At 41.3% G+C, this 22,726-nt stretch overlaps 1 protein-coding gene and 1 long non-coding RNA gene across 3 annotated transcripts in view; one reads left to right on the forward strand and one right to left on the reverse strand.

Moving 5' to 3' along the window:
* ddr2a (discoidin domain receptor tyrosine kinase 2a) overlaps positions 1-22,726 on the forward strand; it is a 135,589-nt gene that overhangs the window by 108,714 nt on the left and 4,149 nt on the right. Inside the window, exons 6-15 of one of the 2 annotated variants that reach the window (XM_034180365.1) lie at positions 1,002-1,104; positions 1,640-1,823; positions 1,919-2,159; positions 9,399-9,464; positions 13,977-14,113; positions 14,226-14,442; positions 14,912-15,144; positions 15,247-15,374; positions 15,478-15,675; positions 15,756-15,990. In XM_034180365.1, the coding sequence (XP_034036256.1) occupies positions 1,002-1,104; positions 1,640-1,823; positions 1,919-2,159; positions 9,399-9,464; positions 13,977-14,113; positions 14,226-14,442; positions 14,912-15,144; positions 15,247-15,374; positions 15,478-15,675; positions 15,756-15,990 (1,742 nt within the window). The remainder of the gene's footprint in view (positions 1-1,001; positions 1,105-1,639; positions 1,824-1,918; positions 2,160-9,398; positions 9,465-13,976; positions 14,114-14,225; positions 14,443-14,911; positions 15,145-15,246; positions 15,375-15,477; positions 15,676-15,755; positions 15,991-22,726) is intronic. The other variant, XM_034180366.1, reaches the window with a different exon arrangement.
* Positions 67-22,553, reverse strand: LOC117519065. The gene is made up of 3 exons (XR_004563161.1): positions 22,543-22,553; positions 15,391-15,401; positions 67-173 (listed from the first exon to the last, which is right to left on the reverse strand). It is a non-coding gene; the product is annotated as an uncharacterized LOC117519065 (long non-coding RNA).

A 22,726-nucleotide genomic window follows, 5' to 3' on the forward strand; every position in this document is an offset into this window, starting at 1 on the left:
CGTACTTAAGTACAGTAGTGAAGTATTTTTACTTCTTTACTATACAACACTGGTAACCAGACAAGCTCTGAATAAAAGAAATATGTCAACCTTGCCAGTTGCAAAACATAACATCAGCTAAATGTGACAAATAATAACTCCAATTACTCACAAAATGTTCTCATTTTAATTTCCTAATTTCCATTCTAGAACCTGTGGATCCCCACGAGCAACAAACTAGTTTTTTTTTTTTCCAACATGTAAATTCAGTTTGCACTTCCCAGCCACTGCACAGCAGGAATGTGGTAGAAAAAAAAAAACTTGAGAACCACTGAAACTAATTTCAGTGCATTTTTTTTTGTGTGTGATCCTCTTAAACACTAGAGTCCCCAAATTTGGGGACTTGCCCTGTTTTGGAACATTTGAACACATAACTAACCAATGCTGACACCAACATACACTTATTATACATCAAAATGTCAAGTGAAGTCTCCTCTACAAAAGTATCCACTTCAATCACATATCAAATAACCACAGCTGAAACACCAAGCAAATAAAGACATAAATCAGAATTCATTTTGGGGGGAAAAAACACATTTACTCCTACCAAGTATTATTTACTTTCATTTTTTTTGCATCCACAACATCCCCTAGGGTCTGTCTTTTAGATGATCCAAACTTTTGCATTTTTGACCTTGTACAAGTTGAGAAATAAATCATAATGTATGGGTATGTGATTTTGGTGAAATAGGCTCTAGGGCTTAAGGGGTTAAAGTCTAATAATGTATTTGTGAAAACTATTTGTGGCTGTTAAAATGCAAGATTTATTTTTAAATGAGAACCAGTCAAATAGAACATCAAATAAAAATGCAAGCAACCAAAAAAAAAGGAAAAATTGCAATTTTCTGGCTTTATTACCAGTTGCATAATAAGTCTGTTCTTGTGTGTTTGGAATAATAGAGTCAAATATTCAGCTGAGGGTATTAATGTTGTGATTAAAAATGTTTGCGTGTGTTTTGTAGATGGCCTGGTGTCGTATAACGCTCCAGCAGGAGAACAGATGAACCTGCCCGGTTTTCCTGTTTATCTTAACGACTCCGTCTATGATGGAGCCATCACCTACAGGTGACCGTTGTACAGTCTTCACTCTTTCTTTTCTCACACACAAACACACACACCACAGTGCGTGCCAGCACTGCTGCAATCGGTGTTTTCCCCTCACTTTGTCGTTGCCTGGTCACCATGGTGAAAACAAAGAGGGACCGTGGCCGTGGGTCATACTTGTTTACTGCAATACCTCGTGGGAATAACTGACTATAACCATTCGAACAAAGTTTGAGGACTGGATTGAGCCAATCACAGCCCATTGTTGATGCTGGTATTTATTTGGTTTATGGTTTTGGGTGAATACTTTCCTCCATGACATGTCTCTGTAGAGGAATGGGTGCAGAAGAAAAAGAAAATGGCCCACATTAAAGCATCAAAGACAAAAGCAGATGTAAGAAACTGATTTTCCTTTGCTGCCACCTAGTGGGAAAAATAATAATTCCATAAAACCTTTTGACAGGAGCTTGGATGAGTGGTCAAAATTGCATTGGCAGTTTGTATTTTCTCTGCTTCTGTACATCTTTTTTTTCTCCCCACAATCTCTCTCTGTTAGTATGACGGAGGGTTTGGGTCAACTGACTGACGGCATGTGCGGTCTAGATGATTTTACACACAGTCACGTCTACAATGTGTGGCCAGGATACGACTATGTGGGCTGGAGCAACAACAGTTTCCCCGGTGGATATGTGGAAATCATGTTTGAGTTCGACCGCACTCGTAACTTTACCACCATGAAGGTGAGGTCACTTGTCAGCAGTGTTTCAGTTTGTGAGTCTCTGTTACAGCTCAGTGGGGCTAAAAATTCTCCCTGTGTGTCCTTATCAATGTGCAGGTCCACTGTAATAACATGTTCTCGCGGCACGTCAAAGCCTTCCGCCAAGTCACGTGTTACTTCAGGTCTGACCTGGATTGGGAGACCACGCCCCTTCGCTTCAGCCCTGTGGTGGATGAGAAGAACCCGAGTGTCCGATTTGTCACAGTCAACTTGGCCAATCAAATGGCCAGTGCCATCAAGTGCCAGTTCTACTTCTCTGATGCCTGGATGTTGTTCAGTGAAATCACCTTTCAATCAGGTAGACTTACAAATCATTTGTGGACAAATATCACATGTTTGGTACAAATGTTACATATTTAGTTCTCTTCACCCTTGGTGCTTTATGCACTTTTGCAAATTGAAGCAAATCCAACCACTGTTATGATTTGTCAATCTGGAAACATATTTTCTAATAAATGTTGAGGGCCCTATCTTCCAATCGGCATAAAACAGCGCACAGTGCACCTCACAGGCCAATACTCACATTCACGCAACAGAGTTGTCTTTTTCATGTCCAGCAGCCATGATGGATAACGCTAGTATCCAAATATTTAAAAGTTGTTTGCTTCAGAAATAAAATGAGCTATTTATTATATGGATTTTGGCGTATTGAATTCAAATATGACAATAATAATGGCTAATTAGCTGCTTTTTCCAAGATATACAATGTTTTACATTTTGCGTCTACATAATTATATTGTGTTAACAGTAGAGTTTTCATGAAAAATCATAAATATAGGTATTTTTTGTTTCTCTGACTGTGTATATTTCACCTGTTCTCTTTTTGAAACACTTTAAAAATCAGCAAAAGGGTTATATATCAATCCTTAGTAGCACAGTAGTAGCATTTCTTAAAACTACAGCCAATCAACAATTTCAAACATTTTCATTCTCCGTAGCCCAAAATTAGTAAAGTTTGACTATCTTTATTTCAGAAGCATTTTGGCTGTAAACCAGTGTAACATATAGAGTACAATTGTGCTCATTTGTGAGCTCATGGATCTATTGTTCGTACAGTGTGGTACGGTCGAGTGCAATGCCCACACTAACTATTGTGATATGCTAGAAATGCAGCTGTCTGTAGCTTCATCTGTTAGGTCCACTTAATGCACGATGACTGAGAGAACTAGCGCACCGCGCCCACAGAGTGCAAACTTCCCCCAATACTAGTTTCCAAGTCCACAAATTTTTACCTTGGAAAAAATTTTCAAGATCAAAGTCCTGTTAGACGTGGCTTTTCATAATCTAAAATATAATATACAAATCATGAGTTTATGAGTTCAATGGTACGAATATTTCATGAGGTGAAAGATGGAACGTACCATTGAACGAGGCAAAGCCGATGTGGTTAAAGATCAATAGAAAAGAGCGTTCAGGCCGATTTGCTTCAGAAATATTGGCCAATGAGCCATCCAGTATTATATAGTGATCAGTGCTCTATACGAGCAAAAAAAAAAAAAACAGATTTGAGCCACATTTGACATGCAGTCTGAATGTAATTTTCCATATATGGTCCAGAGTCAGATACAGGTCTGTTTTTTTGCAGTGCGATATCTCCGCATAAATATCTGTCCATGCCCTTGACATCCTGAAACTGTGGATGAAATTGTTAGGTTCATTTATTGTGGTGAGTGACCTCAAAAAGAATTGGACAGGAAGACTTCAAAGTTTAGTTGTTCTACTGAAAAAAGTTCAAACCCTGATACACAGAGTCATCTAACAGCGCTGGGGTCTAGGACCAGATCACATGCAAACATCTGGACAAAGAGCCCAGATTTTCCCTCTACACTAACTTTTGTTCCTCCAGCCAGCCCCATCTGGGCGGTCCATAGCCTACTGTGAATCAGCGACTATTTGATTGGCTGCAAAAATGTACTAGGTGGTTATAGGCGGGTATCTGCTCACGTTGCGTTCAAGGTTGTTATGTAAAATCTTCTAGTGTTTGTGTGTGCGTGTTTGTGCAATAAATTAGTGTTCCATCATGCTGATTGTTTTCCAAATAGACGTGAATACTTTGGTTTTGTCAATTAAACATTTATGAAGAGTTCAGATGGTTTTATCAATTAGACAGCTGCAAAAAGACCAGGTAGTTTTACCAAATACAAGGACATTTTGTGTGTCAGCCATTTTGAAAAGCAGTTAGGTTAAGATCAGATAGTTACAAGGACATTTTGGATGTGCGTCAGCTATTTTCTGATATACATCATGGAACACTCTTACAAAATCAAGCTCAGTTCACGATTCCATCACTCCCGACTCCGACCACAGCAAGTGATCAGAATTTCCGCTCGTCTCATCACTCGGGGAGCTGTTCGCACTCCAAGATATAATTATTGTCCCTTGTTACCTGCAGTCTGTACAGTCATTCTTCCTAGCACAAGCAGTGTCCTTAAGTAATAATAAAAAGAAAATAGCTTCAAAAAAGACACACACATATTCAAGTCACACGCATTCACACATGCGCAGCAAACATCCTGAAGCAGACATAAGGTGCAAACAGCAGTACGTGAGACTTGCACTGGAGGAGTGTAAAGTGCCCTGTGCAGTATGAGAGTTACGTAGTGCACTAGTGGAGCTCAGTGGAGGAGTGGGAAATATCAGTGTCATTATATATAACAAGAGTGGGAGGAGAGCTGTGACAGGGGATTCAAACATGAAGACAGTTCATGTAAAGGGTTGGAGAGGTCTTTGATGATGTTTGAAGCTCTAAGGATGAGGCACTGGTTGAGGATTTCCAGCAGAGATGGGACGGGAGCACCAGTGATCTTTCCTGCTGTTCTCACAAGCTTGTCTAGCTGTACTTTTCAGGATCCAAACCAGGCGGTGATGTAGTAGGTCAGAACACTGTCCATGGTGCCCCTGTAGAAGGTGGTGAGGGCTGAGATGGGTAGCCTAGCCTGCTTGAGCCTCTGGTGGGGTGTAGCCATTGTTGCACCTTGTTAATGATGGGTATGGTGTTGACTGATGTTGACAGGTCATCCACTAAGTGTACACCCACGAATTTGATGTTGACCCTCTCCACAACATGCCACAAATGGTCAGCAGGAGGTGGTGCTCAGGGAGGCTTTGGGGAGGTGATGGTCTAGTGATTAAACGTTGGGCTTGAGACCAGAGGCTCCTTGGTTCAAATCCCAACCTGACCGGAAAATCACTAAGGTCCCTTGGGCAAGGTCCTTAATCCCCTAGTTGCTCCCATTGTGTAGTGAATACCTTGTATTGCAGCACCTTGACATCGGGGTGAAGGTGAGGCATTGATGTTTAAAATGCTTTGAGCGTCTGATGCAGATGGAAAAGCGCTATATAAATGCAGTCCATTTACCATTTACTCAGCACAGGCCATCCTGAAGTCTATGACCATTTCTTCAGTCTTGTCGATGTTCAGGAAGAGATTGTGTTTGTTGCACCACTCTGCCAGCCACTGCACTTCCATCCTGTAAGCTGGCTCATTGCTTGATGAGTACAATAATTATGCAGGATTTAGCCTTTAGCAGTCCATTGACTACTCTGGTTAGTCAGGATTTCTGATTGATCCAAGACTTGAAGTCTCCCAGCAGTCTCGCAAGTTTTCAGATACTGTATTTGTTGTCTTTCTGCCACCTGATTCTGTTTTTTTCTCTGTTTGAGGTGCGGCTCCATCCAGAGGTGGTAGTGGGTGTCTTCTTCTGCAGGAATCCCATCCTATGTACCAGCATGGACTCCAAAAATCTCCTGTATATTCATATTGTCAACTGTGTCGGTAGCATGGCCCAAGCAGAGGGTCACCCCTTTGAGTCTGGTCTGCTTGAGGTTTCTTCCTCAAATCATCATAGGGAGTTTTTTTGTTACCACTGTCACCTGTGTGCTTAGGGGTTGGTGAGGTTAGACCCAACTTGTGTGATTTGGCACTATATAAATGAAATAAATTGAAATTAAATTAAACTGAATTGAAAGTTTTCACTATTGTCACCTCTTGGAAGCACTTGTGAATATAGTCCAAGACAAACTCAGTACTCCTCCAAGTCAATGATGTCATCATATGTGGCAACATTACTGAACACATCCCATGGTGTAATTTCAAAGCAGTTTCACTTCTGTGAGAACCAGTTTTCCTTGTTTCACTCTTGGTCTGTACACTGGCATTACCATAACAGGAGGATGATCAGAGATGCCAATATGGGAGAGGGATATTTCCTTGTAGGAGTTCTTCATATTTGTGTAAATTAAGTCTAGAATGTTCTTTTTTCTTGTTGGGAAGTTCAAATGCTGGTAGAATCTTGGAAGAACAGACTTGAGACATGCCTGGTTGAAATCTCCCGCGATGACAAAAAACACTTAGTTCCCACGGCAAGTTTGAATTTTACAATCACGAACTCTGGATGGGTGGAACAAAGTTTGGAAACAACCTGTGTGTCCTGGCACCATGCTCTGTTTGCATATACAGCCAAGCCAGATCCACGAAGCTTACCAGATAGCGAGGCTACCCTGTCCGCTCTAGTTGTGGCCCCTCCAGCTGGATCGCAGTGTTTGGAATGCTGTCGTTAAGCCACGCCTCAGTAAACACAAAGACGTAGCAGTCTCTCAACTTCCGTTGTGAAGCTTGTATAAATCTGATATGGTCCAATTTATTGTCCAGTGATCGAACACTGGCTACCATAACTGACAGATCCGTCGGATTGGTCGGGTTGGGAGCCTTGTCTGCACTCCTGCATGTTTCCCCTACTTTTGTGTCTGATCACATCATCCATCATCATACATTAACGTTAAATAATTAACACCTTTCACTGGACTGTCTATGACAGTGAATGAAGTCACACACGTGGAAATATCAATACCAGAAAGTTTGACCATATTACACCATTTTGGCATCCCTTCACTGCTTCCTGTTGCTGCAAGATCAGATTTTAAGGTTCTGTTATTGGCTTTTAAAATTATTCATGGACTTGCACCTCCCTATCTGGCTGACCTGGTCAAGCCCTACGTACCGGCTCGAGCCCTCCGCTCGCAGGCTGCAGGACTTTTGTGCGTTCCCAGAGTGAATAAAAAGTCTGCCGGTCACTGAGCTTTCTCCTACCGTGCCCCAGCTCTATGGAATGATCTCCCGGCACATATACGGCAGTCGGATAATGTGGAGACTTTTAAATCAAGTCTGAAAACCCATTTGTTTTCCTTGTTTTATCATTACTTTTATTGTGTTATTATGTGTTTTTATTCTTGTGCTCTTTCATGTTTTGTCTTTTTATTGTGTTTTAAACTTTTTATTCAATTTTTTTCTGTTTTCGGTATTGTGTTGTGTAAAGCGCCTTGAGGCGATCTCATCGTGAATTGGCACTATAGAAATGATTAAACTTAAATTTTTGAATACCATTTTTTAAACCATTTGAGTGATTGCAAACAGTCATATGACTGCTGTTGACTGCAAGAAAGTCACATTTTCTGCTCTGCCCTTTTACTAACCTCACAAGGAGAACAGTGACTCACATGGCGAGAATAATAATGATGATGGCGAGTATGTAATTATACAGTAGTGTTCAGAATAATAGTAGTACTATGTGACTAAAAAGATTAATCCAGGTTTTGAGTACATTTCTTATTGTTACATGGGAAACAAGGTACCAGTAGATTCTCACAAATCCAACAAGACCAAGCATTCATGATATGCAAACTCTTAAGGCTATGAAATTGGGCTATTGGGCTAAAAAAAAGTAGAAAAGGGGGTGTTCACAATAATAGTAGTGTGGCATTCAGTCAGTGAGTTCGTCAGTTTTGTGGAACAAACAGGTGTGAATCAGGTGTCCCCTATTTAAGGATGAAGCCAGCACCTGTTGAACATGCTTTTCTCTTTGAAAGCCTGAGGAAAATGGGACATTCAAGACATTGTTCAGAAGAACAGCGTAGTTTGATTAAAAAGTTGATTGGAGAGGGGAAAACTTATACACAGGTGCAAAAAATTATAGGCTGTTCATCTACAATGATCTCCAATGCTTTAAAATGGACAAAAAAAACCAGAGACACGTGGAAGAAAACGGAAAGCCACCATCAAAATGGACAGAAGAATAGCCAGAATGGCAAAGGCTCACCCATTGATCAGCTCCAGGATGATCAAAGACAGTCTGGAGTTACCTGTAAGTGCTGTGACAGTTACAAGACTCCTGTGTAAAGCTAATTTATTTGCAAGAATCCCCCCGCAAAGTCCCTCTGTTAAATAAAAGACATGTGCAGAAGAGGTTACAATTTGCCAAAGAACACATCAACTGGCTTAAAGAGAAATGGAGGAATATTTTGTGGACTGATGACAGTAAAATTGTTCTTTTTGGGTCCAAGGGCCGCAGACAGTTTGTGAGATGACCCCCAAACTCTGAATTCAAGCCACAGTTCACAGTGAAGCATGGTGGTGCAAGCATCATGATATGGGTATGTTTCTCCTACTATGGTGTTGGGCCTATATATCACATACCAGGTATCATGGATCAGTTTGGATATGTCAAAATACTTGAAGAGGTCATGTTGCCTTATGCTGAAGAGGACATGCCCTTGAAATGGGTGTTTCAACAAGACAATGACCCCAAGCACACTAGTAAACGAGCAAAATCTTGGTTCCAAACCAACAAAGTTAATGCCTCGCAGATGTGAAGAAATCATGAAAAACAGTGGTTATACAACTAAATACTAGTTTAGTGATTCACAGGATTGCTAAAAAAGCAGTTTGAATATAATAGTTTTGAGTTTGTAGCGTCAACAGCAGATGCTACTATTTTTGTGAACACCCCCTTTTCTACTTTTTTACTAATAGCCCAATTTCATAGCCTTAAAAGTGTGTATATCATGAATGCTTGGTCTTGTTGGATTTGTGAGAATCTACTAAATCTACTGGTACCTTGTTTCTCATGTAACAATAAGAAATATACTCAAAACCTGGATTAATCTTTTTAGTCACATAGCACTACTATTATTCTGAACACTACTGTATATCTTTATTCTGAAGTTGATCAAACATTCAACAGCAGGTGCACTTTCAGTGAGATGCTGCAGACAGTAACTCAGCCAATAAAAAAGAAAGGAAAAAAACATACAGTCAAGGACAATGTTCAGAACAATGAATAGTTCAGACTGGAATCTGATATTGGCCACATTAAAAAGAATAATGTGAACAAGACAACAAAAAATCGTATCTGAGCAGTGGATCAAAATTGAGCATTAAAGTCTGCAGTGTGAACATAGCAGGAATGATAGATGACAATCTATTTCATGTTACACCCAAAACATGTCCATAACTCACTAAGTGACTAAATATGGCTCCTTTTCACTGTGAACCTTATCTTGTTCTCAGATTATATTCTGTGGAAATACCAAAGTGGAGTGGGACATGCACCAAATGTTATGCACTTCAAACTGTGCACCGTAGGTTGTCAAGATAGGGCCCTGGAACTCTACGTTTTGACACATTTACAGTATCATAGCAACAAAAAAGAAACAATTAAATAGAAATTTGTGGTCACTTCTTTTGGATTTTCCCTTTCAGATACAGCTATGTACAACACAACACTGGCTCCACCCAAACCCAGACTACCGACCAACGTGCAACCAGGTCAGTAACAACACACACACACACACACACTAGTACTACAGAAATATTTCTTTATTTATTCATTTCATTCATTCACTGCCATCTTACATAAGCATTTTTCAGGAACAAAAAGAGACAGAAAGAAGATAAATCTTGTATTCTCTGCTCCTTATAGAATTTTTTTTTAAAAAGAAAGAAATCCATTTGTTTCGATTCCAACCCCAGCACCATCTCCTTGTGAAGTCACCAAGCATCATGTAAACATCATTCACAGTAATATGATTGTCTTAAACTTCAGCAGTTACATTCATTTTTCTTCTCATTTTTTATATTCTCATAATTTTGTCCTGATACATTTTTTTTTCATTTATAAACATTTGTACAACAATTTCTTCATTCAGTGCATTCCAAAGCATAACTTCTATTTCATAGTTGTTCGTGCGAACATAGTCCGAAAAATTCTATTTTTCTTCTATGGCAAACGGCCTGTGGAACAAAACTAAATAAATCATCGAGCAAAGTTCTTTGCTTAGCTTTCCACATAATAAGTGTAATTTTTCAGTCGACAAGATCCTTAAATTTTCATTGATTCGTTGCAATAAACAAATTATTGGTATGCTTGCTAACATGTATACTTGTATGTCGCGGACATGACGGACGAAAGTCTTCAGCATCTCACCATGTCATTTAGGTTCTTCAGACTTTTTTTTGAGTAAACACTTCGGTGGAGCATTAGCATGGCTAAACCCTTTCAGCTTCTGGGGAGGCTTTGCCCACCCACCCCCCACCCCCAAGACCCCCTGCCTTTTCATTTTTTCCACCCTTTCAGCTTTCAGATCCCCCCACCTTTTTAGGCATTTTTCTTTTTTTTGCCTACAATATGGTCAAATTATCATATCGCAATATTGTCATATCGATATGATATACAATATGACTATGATTTTACACAAAGTACAGCAACAGTGAAAATTAAACATTCTTAAACAAAACAGTAAGAATATCACACTCACACTGTCATCTACTGGAAATAGATGGCAGTGTTCCTGGCAGTGTGCCACTCGTTCGCTAAAAGTGATGAATCACTTAACAAACATAATTTTCAATTTGAAAAAATTGCCTTTTTTTTACAAATGAAAAAAAAAGACATATTTATAAATACATATTTATTTGTAAAACCCACCACACGTTTCAGTAACTGTGTGTTATCCCGACCGGCCAACCACTGACGTCAGGAAACTAATGTACTCACAATGCATTGCGGCATGTGTGTCTAAATGCTAAAACCTTCAAAAGTAGTGCATTACTTTAAAACTAAAACATATAGCTGAGATTTTCACTTTGTAATATGACAGACGTGATGATTGATTTCAATAACTTGTCCGGAATTAGTTTGTTTAAAATTCTAATCATAAGTCAAAACTGTCTGCCTGTGCAAGACTCCAGTGAAATGACCGGCAGATCTGTATGATGTGAAGAGAAATGATCTTTTTTTCCCTTTCCCTATCTCTTCCTTACTCTCTGGTAATCAGCTCTCTTCTGCCTGCAGAGGATAGAGCTCTACCATTCATGGCTGTCTGTCTGCTACAAAACAAATAACAAATGGGCACTAAAATCTTTGATTTCAGACTTCACAAATGTTTTTAACTGTTAAGCTTTATTCACTATGTCTGCAAAAATATGTTAGCAGTCTAAAACTTATCAGAACTAAATTTATTGGAAGCTAAATGGTCCGCTGATGGTTTTCAAAGTTATCTAGAAAGCTAATCCGCTAACGAAAACATTTGCGGATTAGTGGAACTGTGCCCGCTACTGACATCAATCAACACAGAGTAACAACATACAAGTTATTTCTCAGTTCTGTAAGAGCTTTACCATGTTTTTCTGTTAATTTTCTTCACACCATGTTATTGGAAAGAAAAGAGACGACAGATGTATAACAGATGAAAATTAGAAACCTGTGTAATAAAAGTAATAAAGTCACAATTTTGGACAATTCAAGTTGAGCACAGAAACTTGTTGCTACATCCAACCTATAAATATTGCGAACATGTTGAAAGTGCTTTAAGACGGTGTTTCATTGCTGATTTGTGGCACCGATTAGCTTCTCAACTCCAGAAATAAGAAAATCAAGCCCAACTGCACTCCAAATTTGTGCATCATAATACAGCATACCAATTACAGCCAGATAGTGCAGATTACACCTGAATACAGACGTATATGCTTTTTGAATGTTCTTCTAGTTCATTACTAGTTTGGCTGCATAGCTGAGCAAGACAATCTCAAAGCTGTCCATCCAACATATTAACCCCAAAGGAACATGGCAAAAACTTGAAGAGAAACAAGATTTAGTGCCATATGACATACAATCCCTGCACTCATCCACCCTTTTCAGGTTTCAAATCCCGCAAAACTTTGAAGAGTTTGCTGCGCTGCGAGATCTCAGTAACATTGAAAACTGCATTGAGATGCTCTGATCATGCTGCACTTTAACCGCTGCACACGGACAACACCATTAACATCGCAACATAAAACTATTTTTATATTGTGCCTAAAACTCTCATGAATATATTTTCTGGGTTTATAGACGTCGTTATTGCGTTTGTTTTATGTAAACATGCGAGAATCACAGGCTGTCTCTCTGTTATTTTCAATGGGAGATCGCTTCCTGATCCTGTCGTTCTGGGGGAAAGTCAAGTTTGCTCTTTAACATCTTGATTATTGTTCTTTACAACACTGTTTGTCCTCTTTGTTCCAGGCTAATATATACTCAACAAAAATATAAACGCAACACTTTTGGTTTTGCTCCCATTTTGTATGAGATGAACTCAAAGATCTAAAACTTTTTCAACATACACAATATCACCATTTCCCTCAAATATTGTTCACAAACCAGTCGAAATCTGTGATAGTGAGCACTTCTCCTTTGCTGAGATAATCCATCCCACCTCACAGGTGTGCCATATCAAGATGCTGATTAGACACCATGATTAGTGCACAGGTGTGCCTTAGACTGCCCACAATAAAAGGCCACTCTGAAAGGTGAAGTTTTGTTTTATTGGGGGGGGGGGGGATACCAGTCAGTATCTGGTGTGACCACCATTTGCCTCATGCAGTGCAACACATCTCCTTCGCATCATCCGTGAAGAGAACACCTCTCCAACGTGCCAAACGCCAGCGAATGTGAGCATTTGCCCACTCAAGTCGGTTACGACGACGAACTGGAGTCAGGTCGAGACCCCGATGAGGACGACGAGCATGCAGATGAGCTTCCCTGAGACGGTTTCTGACAGTTTGTGCAGAAATTCTTTGGTTATGCAAACCGATTGTTTCAGCAGCTGTCCGAGTGGCTGGTCTCAGACGATCTTGGAGGTGAACATGCTGGATGTGGAGGTCCTGGGCTGGTGTGGTTACACATGGTCTGCGGTTGTGAGGCTGGTTGGATGTACTGCCAAATTCTCTGAAACGCCTTTGGAGATGGCTTATGGTAGAGAAATGAACATTCAATACACGAGCAACAGCTCTGGTTGCCATTCCTGCTGTCAGCATGCCAATTCCACGCTCCCTCAAATCTTGCGACATCTGTGGCATTGTGCTGTGTGATAAAACTGCACCTTTCAGAGTGGCCTTTTATTGTGGGCAGTCTAAGGCACACCTGTGCACTAATCATGGTGTCTAATCAGCATCTTGATATGGCACACCTGTGAGGTGGGATGGATTATCTCAGCAAAGGAGAAGTGCTCACTATGACAGATTTAGACTGGTTTGTGAACAATATTTGAGGGAAATGGTGATATTGTGTATGTGGAAAAAGTTTTAGATCTTTGAGTTCATCTCATACAAAATGGGAGCAAAACCAAAAGTGTTGCGTTTATATTTTTGTTGAGTGTATATAATATGTCTGAAATTTGGTTTGCGTTTATTAAATTCCATGCATATTAAACGTAGCAGACACGGATTATTTGTTATAATTGTTTTAGCAGGTTTTCAGGGTATCATGCAGCAGTCTCTTATTAACGTGATGAAAAGCATAAAAATACATTTTGTAGTATAATATTCATTTACAATTGTCATCATGTGGATTCTCTATGTTGTTTTGACTCAACGACTCTCTGGCGCGAAAGGGATTATGGGATACATGAAAACCCTGAATGAGCTAATGTTTTACATTCCATTCAAATATGACCTCAAGTCTTATTGTTAGAACGATCAAATGCTCAATTGATCAAATGATCAATGCTTGGGTGTCTTGGCCCAAGCAGAGGGTCACCACTCTGAGTCTTGTCTGCTTGAGGTTTCTTCCTGAAATCATCAGAGGGAGTTTTTCCTGACCACTGTTGCCTGTGTGCTTGCTGTAGGGGTTGGTAAGGTTAAACCTTACTTGTGTGAAGCACCTTGAGGCAGCTTTGTTGTGATTTGGAACTGAAACTGAATTGAATTTGTGACTGTTTCAGGTGGAGCTCAAATTGTGGACACACATTTACCCAATAGTTCACAGTATTCCACAAAAGTTATCGATTCATTTTCCCTCCCCAGAAGATGACCCCACCCACAAAGTGGATGACAGCAACACAAGGATTCTGATTGGCTGTTTAGTGGCTATCATCTTCATCCTTGTGGCCATTATTATCATTATCTTGTGGAGGCAGGTGTGGCAGAAGATGCTGGAGAAGGTGAGCTCAGCACTGATTGACTGAGTCCACTGTTGTGCTGCTTTTTTTTTTTTTTTTTTGAGAACATTTTCCCTTTGGTTTGGTATCTTCACCATGGCATGCTTCATTCCAGGCCACTCGCCGGATGCTGGATGATGAACTAACTGTTAGTTTGTCAATACAGAGTGAGACGTTTGCCTACAACCACACCCACAACCAGTCGGGCACCACTAACGAACAGGAGTCAAACTCCACCTACGAGCGCATCTTCCCCCTTGGCCCAGACTATCAGGAGCCTTCGCGACTAATATGCAAGCTGCCAGAGTTTGCACACAACTCCGAAGAGCCGGGTAGGTGGGCACACGCCGTACTACATACAGTATGTATAAACATTGGCAGTCTTAATGAATCACTGTCATAATTGTAATTCTGTCATAGATGTTGTACCACAGAGTGCCATACTGTTTGTATTTCTTTGTAATTGATGTAAATAAAGTCTAAGACATATTCAGTGACTTGGAAATGTTCATGTATCCATCCCCTGACTTGTCTGAAGAGCACTGGCAATAAAACTGATTATTTACAGGTATTATATCAAAGGGTTCTATTACTTGTGCAACCCATCATCTTGGCTTTTATATTTTTAATTCATTCATATCAAGTTGTAGAGATTTACTTTGAGTTTGAGTTTAAGGATGATGATTTTAGAATTTGTTTTGGTGATTTTTGTATTTAAAATGGCATGAACAATTTAAAATGTGTGAAACACCAAGTGTCCAAATACTTTTGGACTGAACTGTACATTCTATTCTGTTTCAGCTAATACCAGCACTGCAACTTCTAAATCCACCACAGCTCCTGTGGTCCAAGATGGCGTCCCTCACTACGCAGAGGCCGACATTGTAAACCTGCAAGGTGTGACCGGAAGCAACACATATGCTGTGCCTGCAGTCACTATGGACCTGCTGTCAGGGAAGGATGTTGCCATAGAGGAGTTCCCACGGAAACTGCTGGCATTCAAAGAAAAGCTTGGAGAGGGCCAGTTTGGAGAGGTGCGTGCACTTTTCCACTCTATCAGCATTAAAGGCTTGACTGCATTATTCATGCATAGGCCTCTGCTCTTCTTCAACCATTTGTCTTCCTCTCCCTGTCAGGTACACCTGTGCGAGGCAGAGGGAATGCAGGAGTTCATGAATAAAGAGTTTGTATTTGACATTCCAGAGGACCAGCCAGTTTTAGTAGCTGTCAAGATGCTCCGCTCAGATGCTGATAAGAATGCAAGGTATGAACACGGTCACCAGCACTTGCACTTGAACGTTAAAACAAATGCCTTACTATGATTCTGGCTTGTTTGTGCATCTTTTTTTTTTTTTTTTGCATTGCAGGAATGACTTCTTGAAAGAAATAAAGATTATGTCACGCCTGAAGGACCCCAATATAATTCGGCTGCTAGCTGTGTGCATCTACAGCGACCCTCTCTGTATGATCACAGAATACATGGAGAATGGAGATCTCAACCAATTTCTGTCCCGTCATGAACCAGAGGGACAACTCGCTCTGCTCAGCAATGCACCTACTGTCAGGTGAGCAATTACGAAATACCGTGTTTTTGTGCGTTTGTCTTTTCCCGATGCTTGACAGCTGTGTCCCTTCTCCTCTGCAGCTATAATAACCTGTGTTACATGGCCAATCAGATAGCATCCGGGATGAAGTACCTCTCCTTTCTAAACTTTGTTCATCGAGATTTGGCCACAAGGAATTGCCTAGTGGGCAAAAACTACACTATAAAGATAGCAGACTTTGGCATGAGCAGAAACCTGTACAGCGGTGACTACTACAGAATCCAAGGCAGAGCTGTGCTGCCAATACGCTGGATGTCCTGGGAGAGCATCCTGCTGGTGAGGACAACTACTCATATTGATATTAGTTGAGTCTACTTGCCCACTCAGCTGTTATTACCTCTCAGGGGCAACAGTTAAATAGCAACAATTGTGAGGACAGTTGTGGGGTTTGGAAATAGATGTGTTTATGTCATGCGTGCATCTGTAAGAGTCATTAAGCAACACAAGCAAATACAGGCATTCTGTCTGCAGTCTACCAACAAAACACTTGTCAGATTATGTCATTCATTCATTCATTTTCTGAACCAGCTATGGCCTGTTCACAGAGGGACTGGAGCCTATCCCAGTGGTCACTGAGCAAAAAGTGGGGTACACTCTGGACAGGCCCCAGTCTATTGCAGGGGTGAACGTACAGACAGATGAACACATTCACGCTCTGGCTGTATCTCAATTCAAGGGCTGCAACCTTTGAAGGCTGCATTCTACGAAGATCTGGCCATCAGAGACTGCGGATGCTGAACTTACTATTCTGAAATGAGATGTCTATTCCATGGAACATTTTACAATTGTGTCATTAGCTTATCCTGCCTATACCCAGTCGCCTAACAACCTTGACAGCTGCCTCCAACAAGCCGGCATAGTGGACATACCCTGTAGTTCAATTCAGTTATTTTATTTATATAGCGCCAAAACACAACATCACTGCCTCAAGGCACTTCACATGAGCAAAGCCTGATTCATACTTGTCCAGCTCCGTAGTGATGTAGAGCCCTGTGCGTCACTGCGTACCCTCTCCGAGCCTCTCTTCGTAGACTGACGTGCACCTCCAAAAACTTAAAATACATGTCAAAACAATGCAGACCGCAAGGGCTGTAATTGGTCACGTTTCCGGTTTCACTCCTTCCTCTCCCGTCATATTCATAAGTTTATGCAGTTTGCACACCTATTACGTTTTGATCATGGATCAAATAAAAGAATGTTTGGCAGAAAAGTCCACAAATATGACTAACTTTACAACACTGAGTCGGACCTGGCGCCACAAGGGGGCGTTTGGGGGCGACGCCCCCTCACGTCATCAACCTCGCCCCCTCGGATGTGAGAGTTATCAAAAATAAAAATAAAAAAGAAAGATTAAGAAATACTGGAAAATATAGCACCTCGCAGTTTCGCTGATTTTTTTAGTCCAATTTTGCATGTTTTTTGTTTTTTTTTAACCGCATTGTGCTCTGCGTCCTCATCAAGCAGGCCAGTGTTCTGTCGAGATGACGGGACACCTGTTGCGGCACCGCGAAGGGAGAGTACGCGCATTGTGTTCTGCGTGTCTGTTTATAAGAATCTTCTCGCCCAGAAGAAAAACGAGCGCCAACAACTACCCATAACTGTGTTCTTCACTCGGAAAAAGACACCTGCAGTGAGGTGTGAGTGGAAAAAGGCACGACAGTGGCGCGGCGCCAGGACGACGAGGCGCGATCAGAGGAACTGTGAAATACTGGTCAGTCACTATTAATAATTTCTTATGTGTCGAACCTCGTAGGTTGATCGTTAAAATTAAATTTGTTAGTTCTAAAAGCCATCATAATTATTTATAGGAAAACATTCTATTTTTATTTCTCAAACAAATGTTTGGGCCTGAAAACAGGTTGGTCTTATTTTTCTACTAAGGTTTGAACTTTGAGAGTGTTTACACACGAGAGAAAAGTGAGAAAATGTTAATGCCTGTTTGAGAAAAGTGTATAAAGTGTGTAGTGAGGGGTTTTACAGCCTTAAAACGTCTATAATAATTATAAAAAAATAACTGTCTACTTTGCGGATTTCGCCTATTGCAGGCTATTTTTAGAACGTAACTCCCGCGATAAACGAGGGACCACTGTATATCTACATGAAAGGTTTATCTTTGACCCGATGTGTGACTGTCTTGCCCAATTGCGCTGTGTTTGCGCTTGTGATGGAGGGCTGTATGTGGGGTTAATCTACTGTCTCGTGTCGTTTCTCAGATCAGTTGTTGGTTTGGTTTTGTGGTATGCAGGAGATCACTGGACCGAGGGTCTATACGTTCAAATAATAATTAAAAAATACTGTCATCACTCTTTACTCTTAGTCAGTCAGTCTCTTACAACGGTGTAGCCTAAATACACGAGCTTTCTAGGAGCGCACCCAATTCATTATGCACGCTCAGAGGCAGGTACCCTCCGGTGTGCACTTTTTTTGTGGGGGGGGGCGACCCCGCCCCCTGTGATAAACTCATCGCCCCCTTAATATTTTTTTCTGGCGCCGGGCCTGCACTGAGTCCAAAAACTATAAAACCGCTCAAATTACCTGCAATTCATGAAGGGAAATTACACGTAACGTTGGTTTGGGGGTTGATGATTGTTTAAAGAAGTGGAGCTTGTTGAGGGACAAATTAGCCAAGAAAAAGGAAAAAAAACACCAAGAACAGTGGCGGTGCAGGCAGAAAGAAAGTCCCTGCCTAAAGGTCTACTTACAACCCCCTGAGCGAGCACACGGGCAACAGTGGTAAGGAAAAACTGTTTACCACTTCCTGATGCTAATGAGGAACAAACCTCAAGCACACCAGACTCAGAGGGGTGACCCACTGCTTAGGCCATTCTAACAGTTACAAGGTTTTTACAAATTTTACAAGAATTCCCTTAGAAACAGAAGAAACAGAAAAGCAACCAAAACAGAGTCCTTAATTGAAATTTAAAAAGCAATCCATCATGGGTCTTCAGGTGGTTGAATAGGTCATTTTTGTAATTGTAGTGACTCTTCTGGTCAGTCCAACACCCTGGGGTGTAGGGCTCGCATCTGTTAAAGGTCTTGTCAGTGCCTGGGACAGAGAGAAAAAGAGCAGAATCAGTCAGTCAGAAATAACTGCACCTAAGACATTAATTTACCAGCAGTAAATCAGTAGAGAAGCAGAGTGAATTACTAAGGTGGTCACCAGCAGCTAGCCCTGCACTTCAGACCCAGAATTTGATGTAGTGAGACTGAGGCCCATTCTGTTGTTCATAATATGAATTAAAAAGACAGGATACATAATTCCATACTACACCGGTATGCTCCTTATACGAGAGAGAGAATAGATGCGTCTTTAGTCTGGACTTGAATGTCTCTACGGAATGGATGGATAGCTTTTATTATCATTGTCATTACAACAACGAGATTTCCGCACTCACATTCCACAGGCAAACAGCAATTAATCCACAATTATTGTTTACCGTAATAATGGCACACATCAGAATTAAGACAACACATATACATTTGACATAGTTTATGTCCACTAAACCTGAAACAGTCTGTTTTCCAAATTGAGGCGATGTGTGTGTGTGGTAGCCGCTGCAACTGGAGTCGCGCCGCCTGCCAGCTTGGGAATAAAGGGGGCCTGCCACAGGAGGGGGGGGGGGGGGCAGGAAGGGAGGTAAAAGGAAAAGCTGGAGCATGCTTCAGTCCATGTGTAAGTCAGTTTATTGTCTTTGTGGGTTGAGATAAGAGTAGAGCCGAATAATCTCACCAAGGCCTGAATAAATTCCTCTGGAGGTAAACAGTGGACAATTTGAGGCTAGATAAGCCTGGAGTGTTGTAGCTGAGCAGTGAAAAACACTTTTAACAGTTCCACTTGAATAACCAAATCCCAATTATGAATTAAGAATATTCCCAATTATGAATTAAGAATATTCACCAGCCTCCGAAACCTTCAGCTTCAACTGCAAGGCACGCATCAGCTCCAAGGTGTCATCCAATTTGCGTCTGAGTTCAAGAGTGAATGCAGTCTGAGAATGCACTGCCTTGCCAACCTCGTTAATCATGACGGACAAGCGAGGGCCCGTGGTTCTTGATGCCACCGTCTTGCCAATTTTCCGGTAGATCAGGGCAGCACATAAGCCAAAAAGTACCAGCCCTGCTGCCATGAGTCCAAAAATGAATAAATCCTCAACGTCCTCAACGGAGAAAGGCACCAAGCATGCAACACGCCAAGACCCCCAGGGGTCGAGGACATAGCCCGCAGGATACGTTCCATTTGGGCAGGTAGGATCCCCCGGTCCTGACCTTCTTGTAGAAAAAATGGTGTCAATAGCTATTCCCTCAGCTATAGCTGTCCCTCAATAGCTCATTTGCTATGTGACCATATGGCAAGACCGTCCATCTGCCATTGACAGACTCTGGTTTTTATGGAGTGCATTGTCAGGAGCTTACATAGCTCTGACACCATAAGTCACATAAATTACTTGCCTTGAGCTATCGAATTTCCTTTGGCATTCCTACCCAGGACACAACACCAAACAGAGCCTGTTCAACATCCATCCATCCATCCACTTTCTAAAACCTGCTTCTTCCAGCTGAGGGTCACAGGGAAACGAGCCTATCGCAGCTGTCAATGGGCCAAAGGTGCAGTACACCCCGGACAGGCCGCCGGTCTGTTACACGGCCAATGCATATAGACAGACAAATGCATTCACACCTGCAGTTAAATTATAGTCACCAATTGACCTGCATGTGTCTGGAACTGGGAGAAAGCCGGAGCATCCTGAGGGAGCCCACACAAACACGGGGAGAACATGCAAAATCCACACTAAGAACTAGGTCAGAAGAAACTTCTTGGACCTTCTCACTGTGAAGCAATAGTGCTAACCACTAAGCCACCATGTTCCCCATCTGTACATCACTGAAATGTTACACAGCTCCACTCCTTGCAAGCTGCAATCCACAAGAACAAGCATTAATTACTTCCCATGTACAACCCCAATTCCAATGAAGTTGGGACGTTGTGAAAAATGTAAATAAAAACAGAATACAATGATTTGCAAATCCTCTTCAACCTATATTCAATTTAATACACCACAAAGACAAGATATTTAATCTTTAAACTGATAAACTTTATTGTTTTTGTGCAAATATTTGCTCATTTTGAAATGGATACCTGCAACACATTTCAAAAAAGCTGGGACAGTGGTATGTTTATCACTGTGTTACATCACCTTTCCTTCTAACAACACTCAGTAAGCGTTTGGGAACTCAGGACACTAATTGTTGAAGCTTTGTAGGTGGAATTCTTTCCTATTCTTGCTTGATGTACGACATCAGTTGTTCACCAGTCCGGGGTCTCCATTGGCATGTTTTGCACTTCATAATGCACCACACATTTTCAATGGGGGACAGGTCTGGACTGCAGGCAGGCCAGTCTAGTACCTGCACTCTTTTACTACGAAGCCACGCTGTTGTAACACATGTAGAATGTGGCTTGGCATTGTCTTGTTGAAATCACAGGGACGTACCTGAAAAAGACGTTGCTTGGATGGCAGCATGTGTTGCTCCAAAACCTGGATGTACCTTTCAGCATTGATGGTGCCATCACAGATGTGTAAGTTGTCCATGCCATGGGCACTAACACACGCCCATACCATCACAGATGCTGGCTTTTGAACTTTGCACTGGTAACAATCTGAATGGTCTTTTTCCTCTTTTGTCATGATGTCCATGATTTCCAAAAACAATTTTAAATGTGGACTCATCAGACCACAGCACACTTTTCCACTTTGCATCTGTTCATTTCAAATGAGCTCGGGCCCAGAGAAGGCGGCGGCATTTCTGGATGTTGTTGATGTATGGCTTTCACTTTGCATGGTAGAGTTTTAACTTGCACTTGTAGATGTAGCGATGAACTGTGTTAACTAACATTGGTTTTCTGAAGTGTTCCTGAGCCCATGCGGTAAGATCCTTCACACAATGATGTTGGTTAGTAATGCAGTGCCACCTGAGGGATCGAAAGTCATGGGCATTCAATGTTGGTTTTTGGCCTTGCCGCTCATGTGTAGAACGTTCTCCAGATTCTCTGAATCTTCTGATTATATTATGGACTGTAGATGATGGAATTCCTAAATTCTGTTGGACTATTTTTTTCATGCAGTGTTCACAAAGTGGTGATCCTTGCCTCATCTTTGCTTGTGAATAGCTGAGCCTTTTGGGGATGCTCCTTTGATACCTAATCATGACATTCACATGTTTCCAAACAGGTGTTCTTTGAACATTCATCAACTTTCCCAGTCTTATGTTGCCCCGTCCCAACTTTTTTGAAATGTGTTGCAGGTATCCATTTCAAAATGACCAAATATTTGCACAAAAACAACAAAGTTTATCAGTTTGAACATTAAATATCTTGTCTTTGTGGTGTATTCAATTGAATATAGGTTGAAGAGGATTTGCAAATCTGCAATTCTGTTTTTATATACATTTTACACAACGTCCCAACTTCATTGGAATTGGGGTTGTACAATGCACTTCCATGGGACATCCATCAAAGGGACAGAGTGTAACAGCACTTGGGACACAAAAAGAGGATTCACCAGCTGATACTTCAGAGAGGTGGTCCACCACCTCCATATGCCTCCACCTCCATGGATGCCAAAAGATAATGATTTTCTATTCCCCAAAATGATTTTACATATCCAAGGGTCCTGCCATGGGATTATGATGAGCTGCCTCACAAATCATTTCCAGGTGGCTCTTTGGCAAAATGATACACAGTTTGTTGTGAAGGGAGACCAGCTGATTGTTAGTGATGGCCACCTGTTTCAATCCACAGTGCAGTGTGCCATCCTAAAACTATTTCACCTGAAAATCATCCCCCAGGGTCATAGTCAAATCAGGCATTCCAATGGCCCTGCTCAGACTGGGACAGGCTGCTAACAGCCCAGTAACCCAAATTGTCTGATTATACTGTAAGAGATTATCTGGACTCAGCCCCCATCATCACACCTACATTTCAGCCTGTAGTACAGCTGCTGCAGGAGGCTGA

This window comes from Thalassophryne amazonica, chromosome 10 (genome assembly GCF_902500255.1).
Source record: "Thalassophryne amazonica chromosome 10, fThaAma1.1, whole genome shotgun sequence".
NCBI lineage: Eukaryota > Metazoa > Chordata > Actinopteri > Batrachoidiformes > Batrachoididae > Thalassophryne > Thalassophryne amazonica.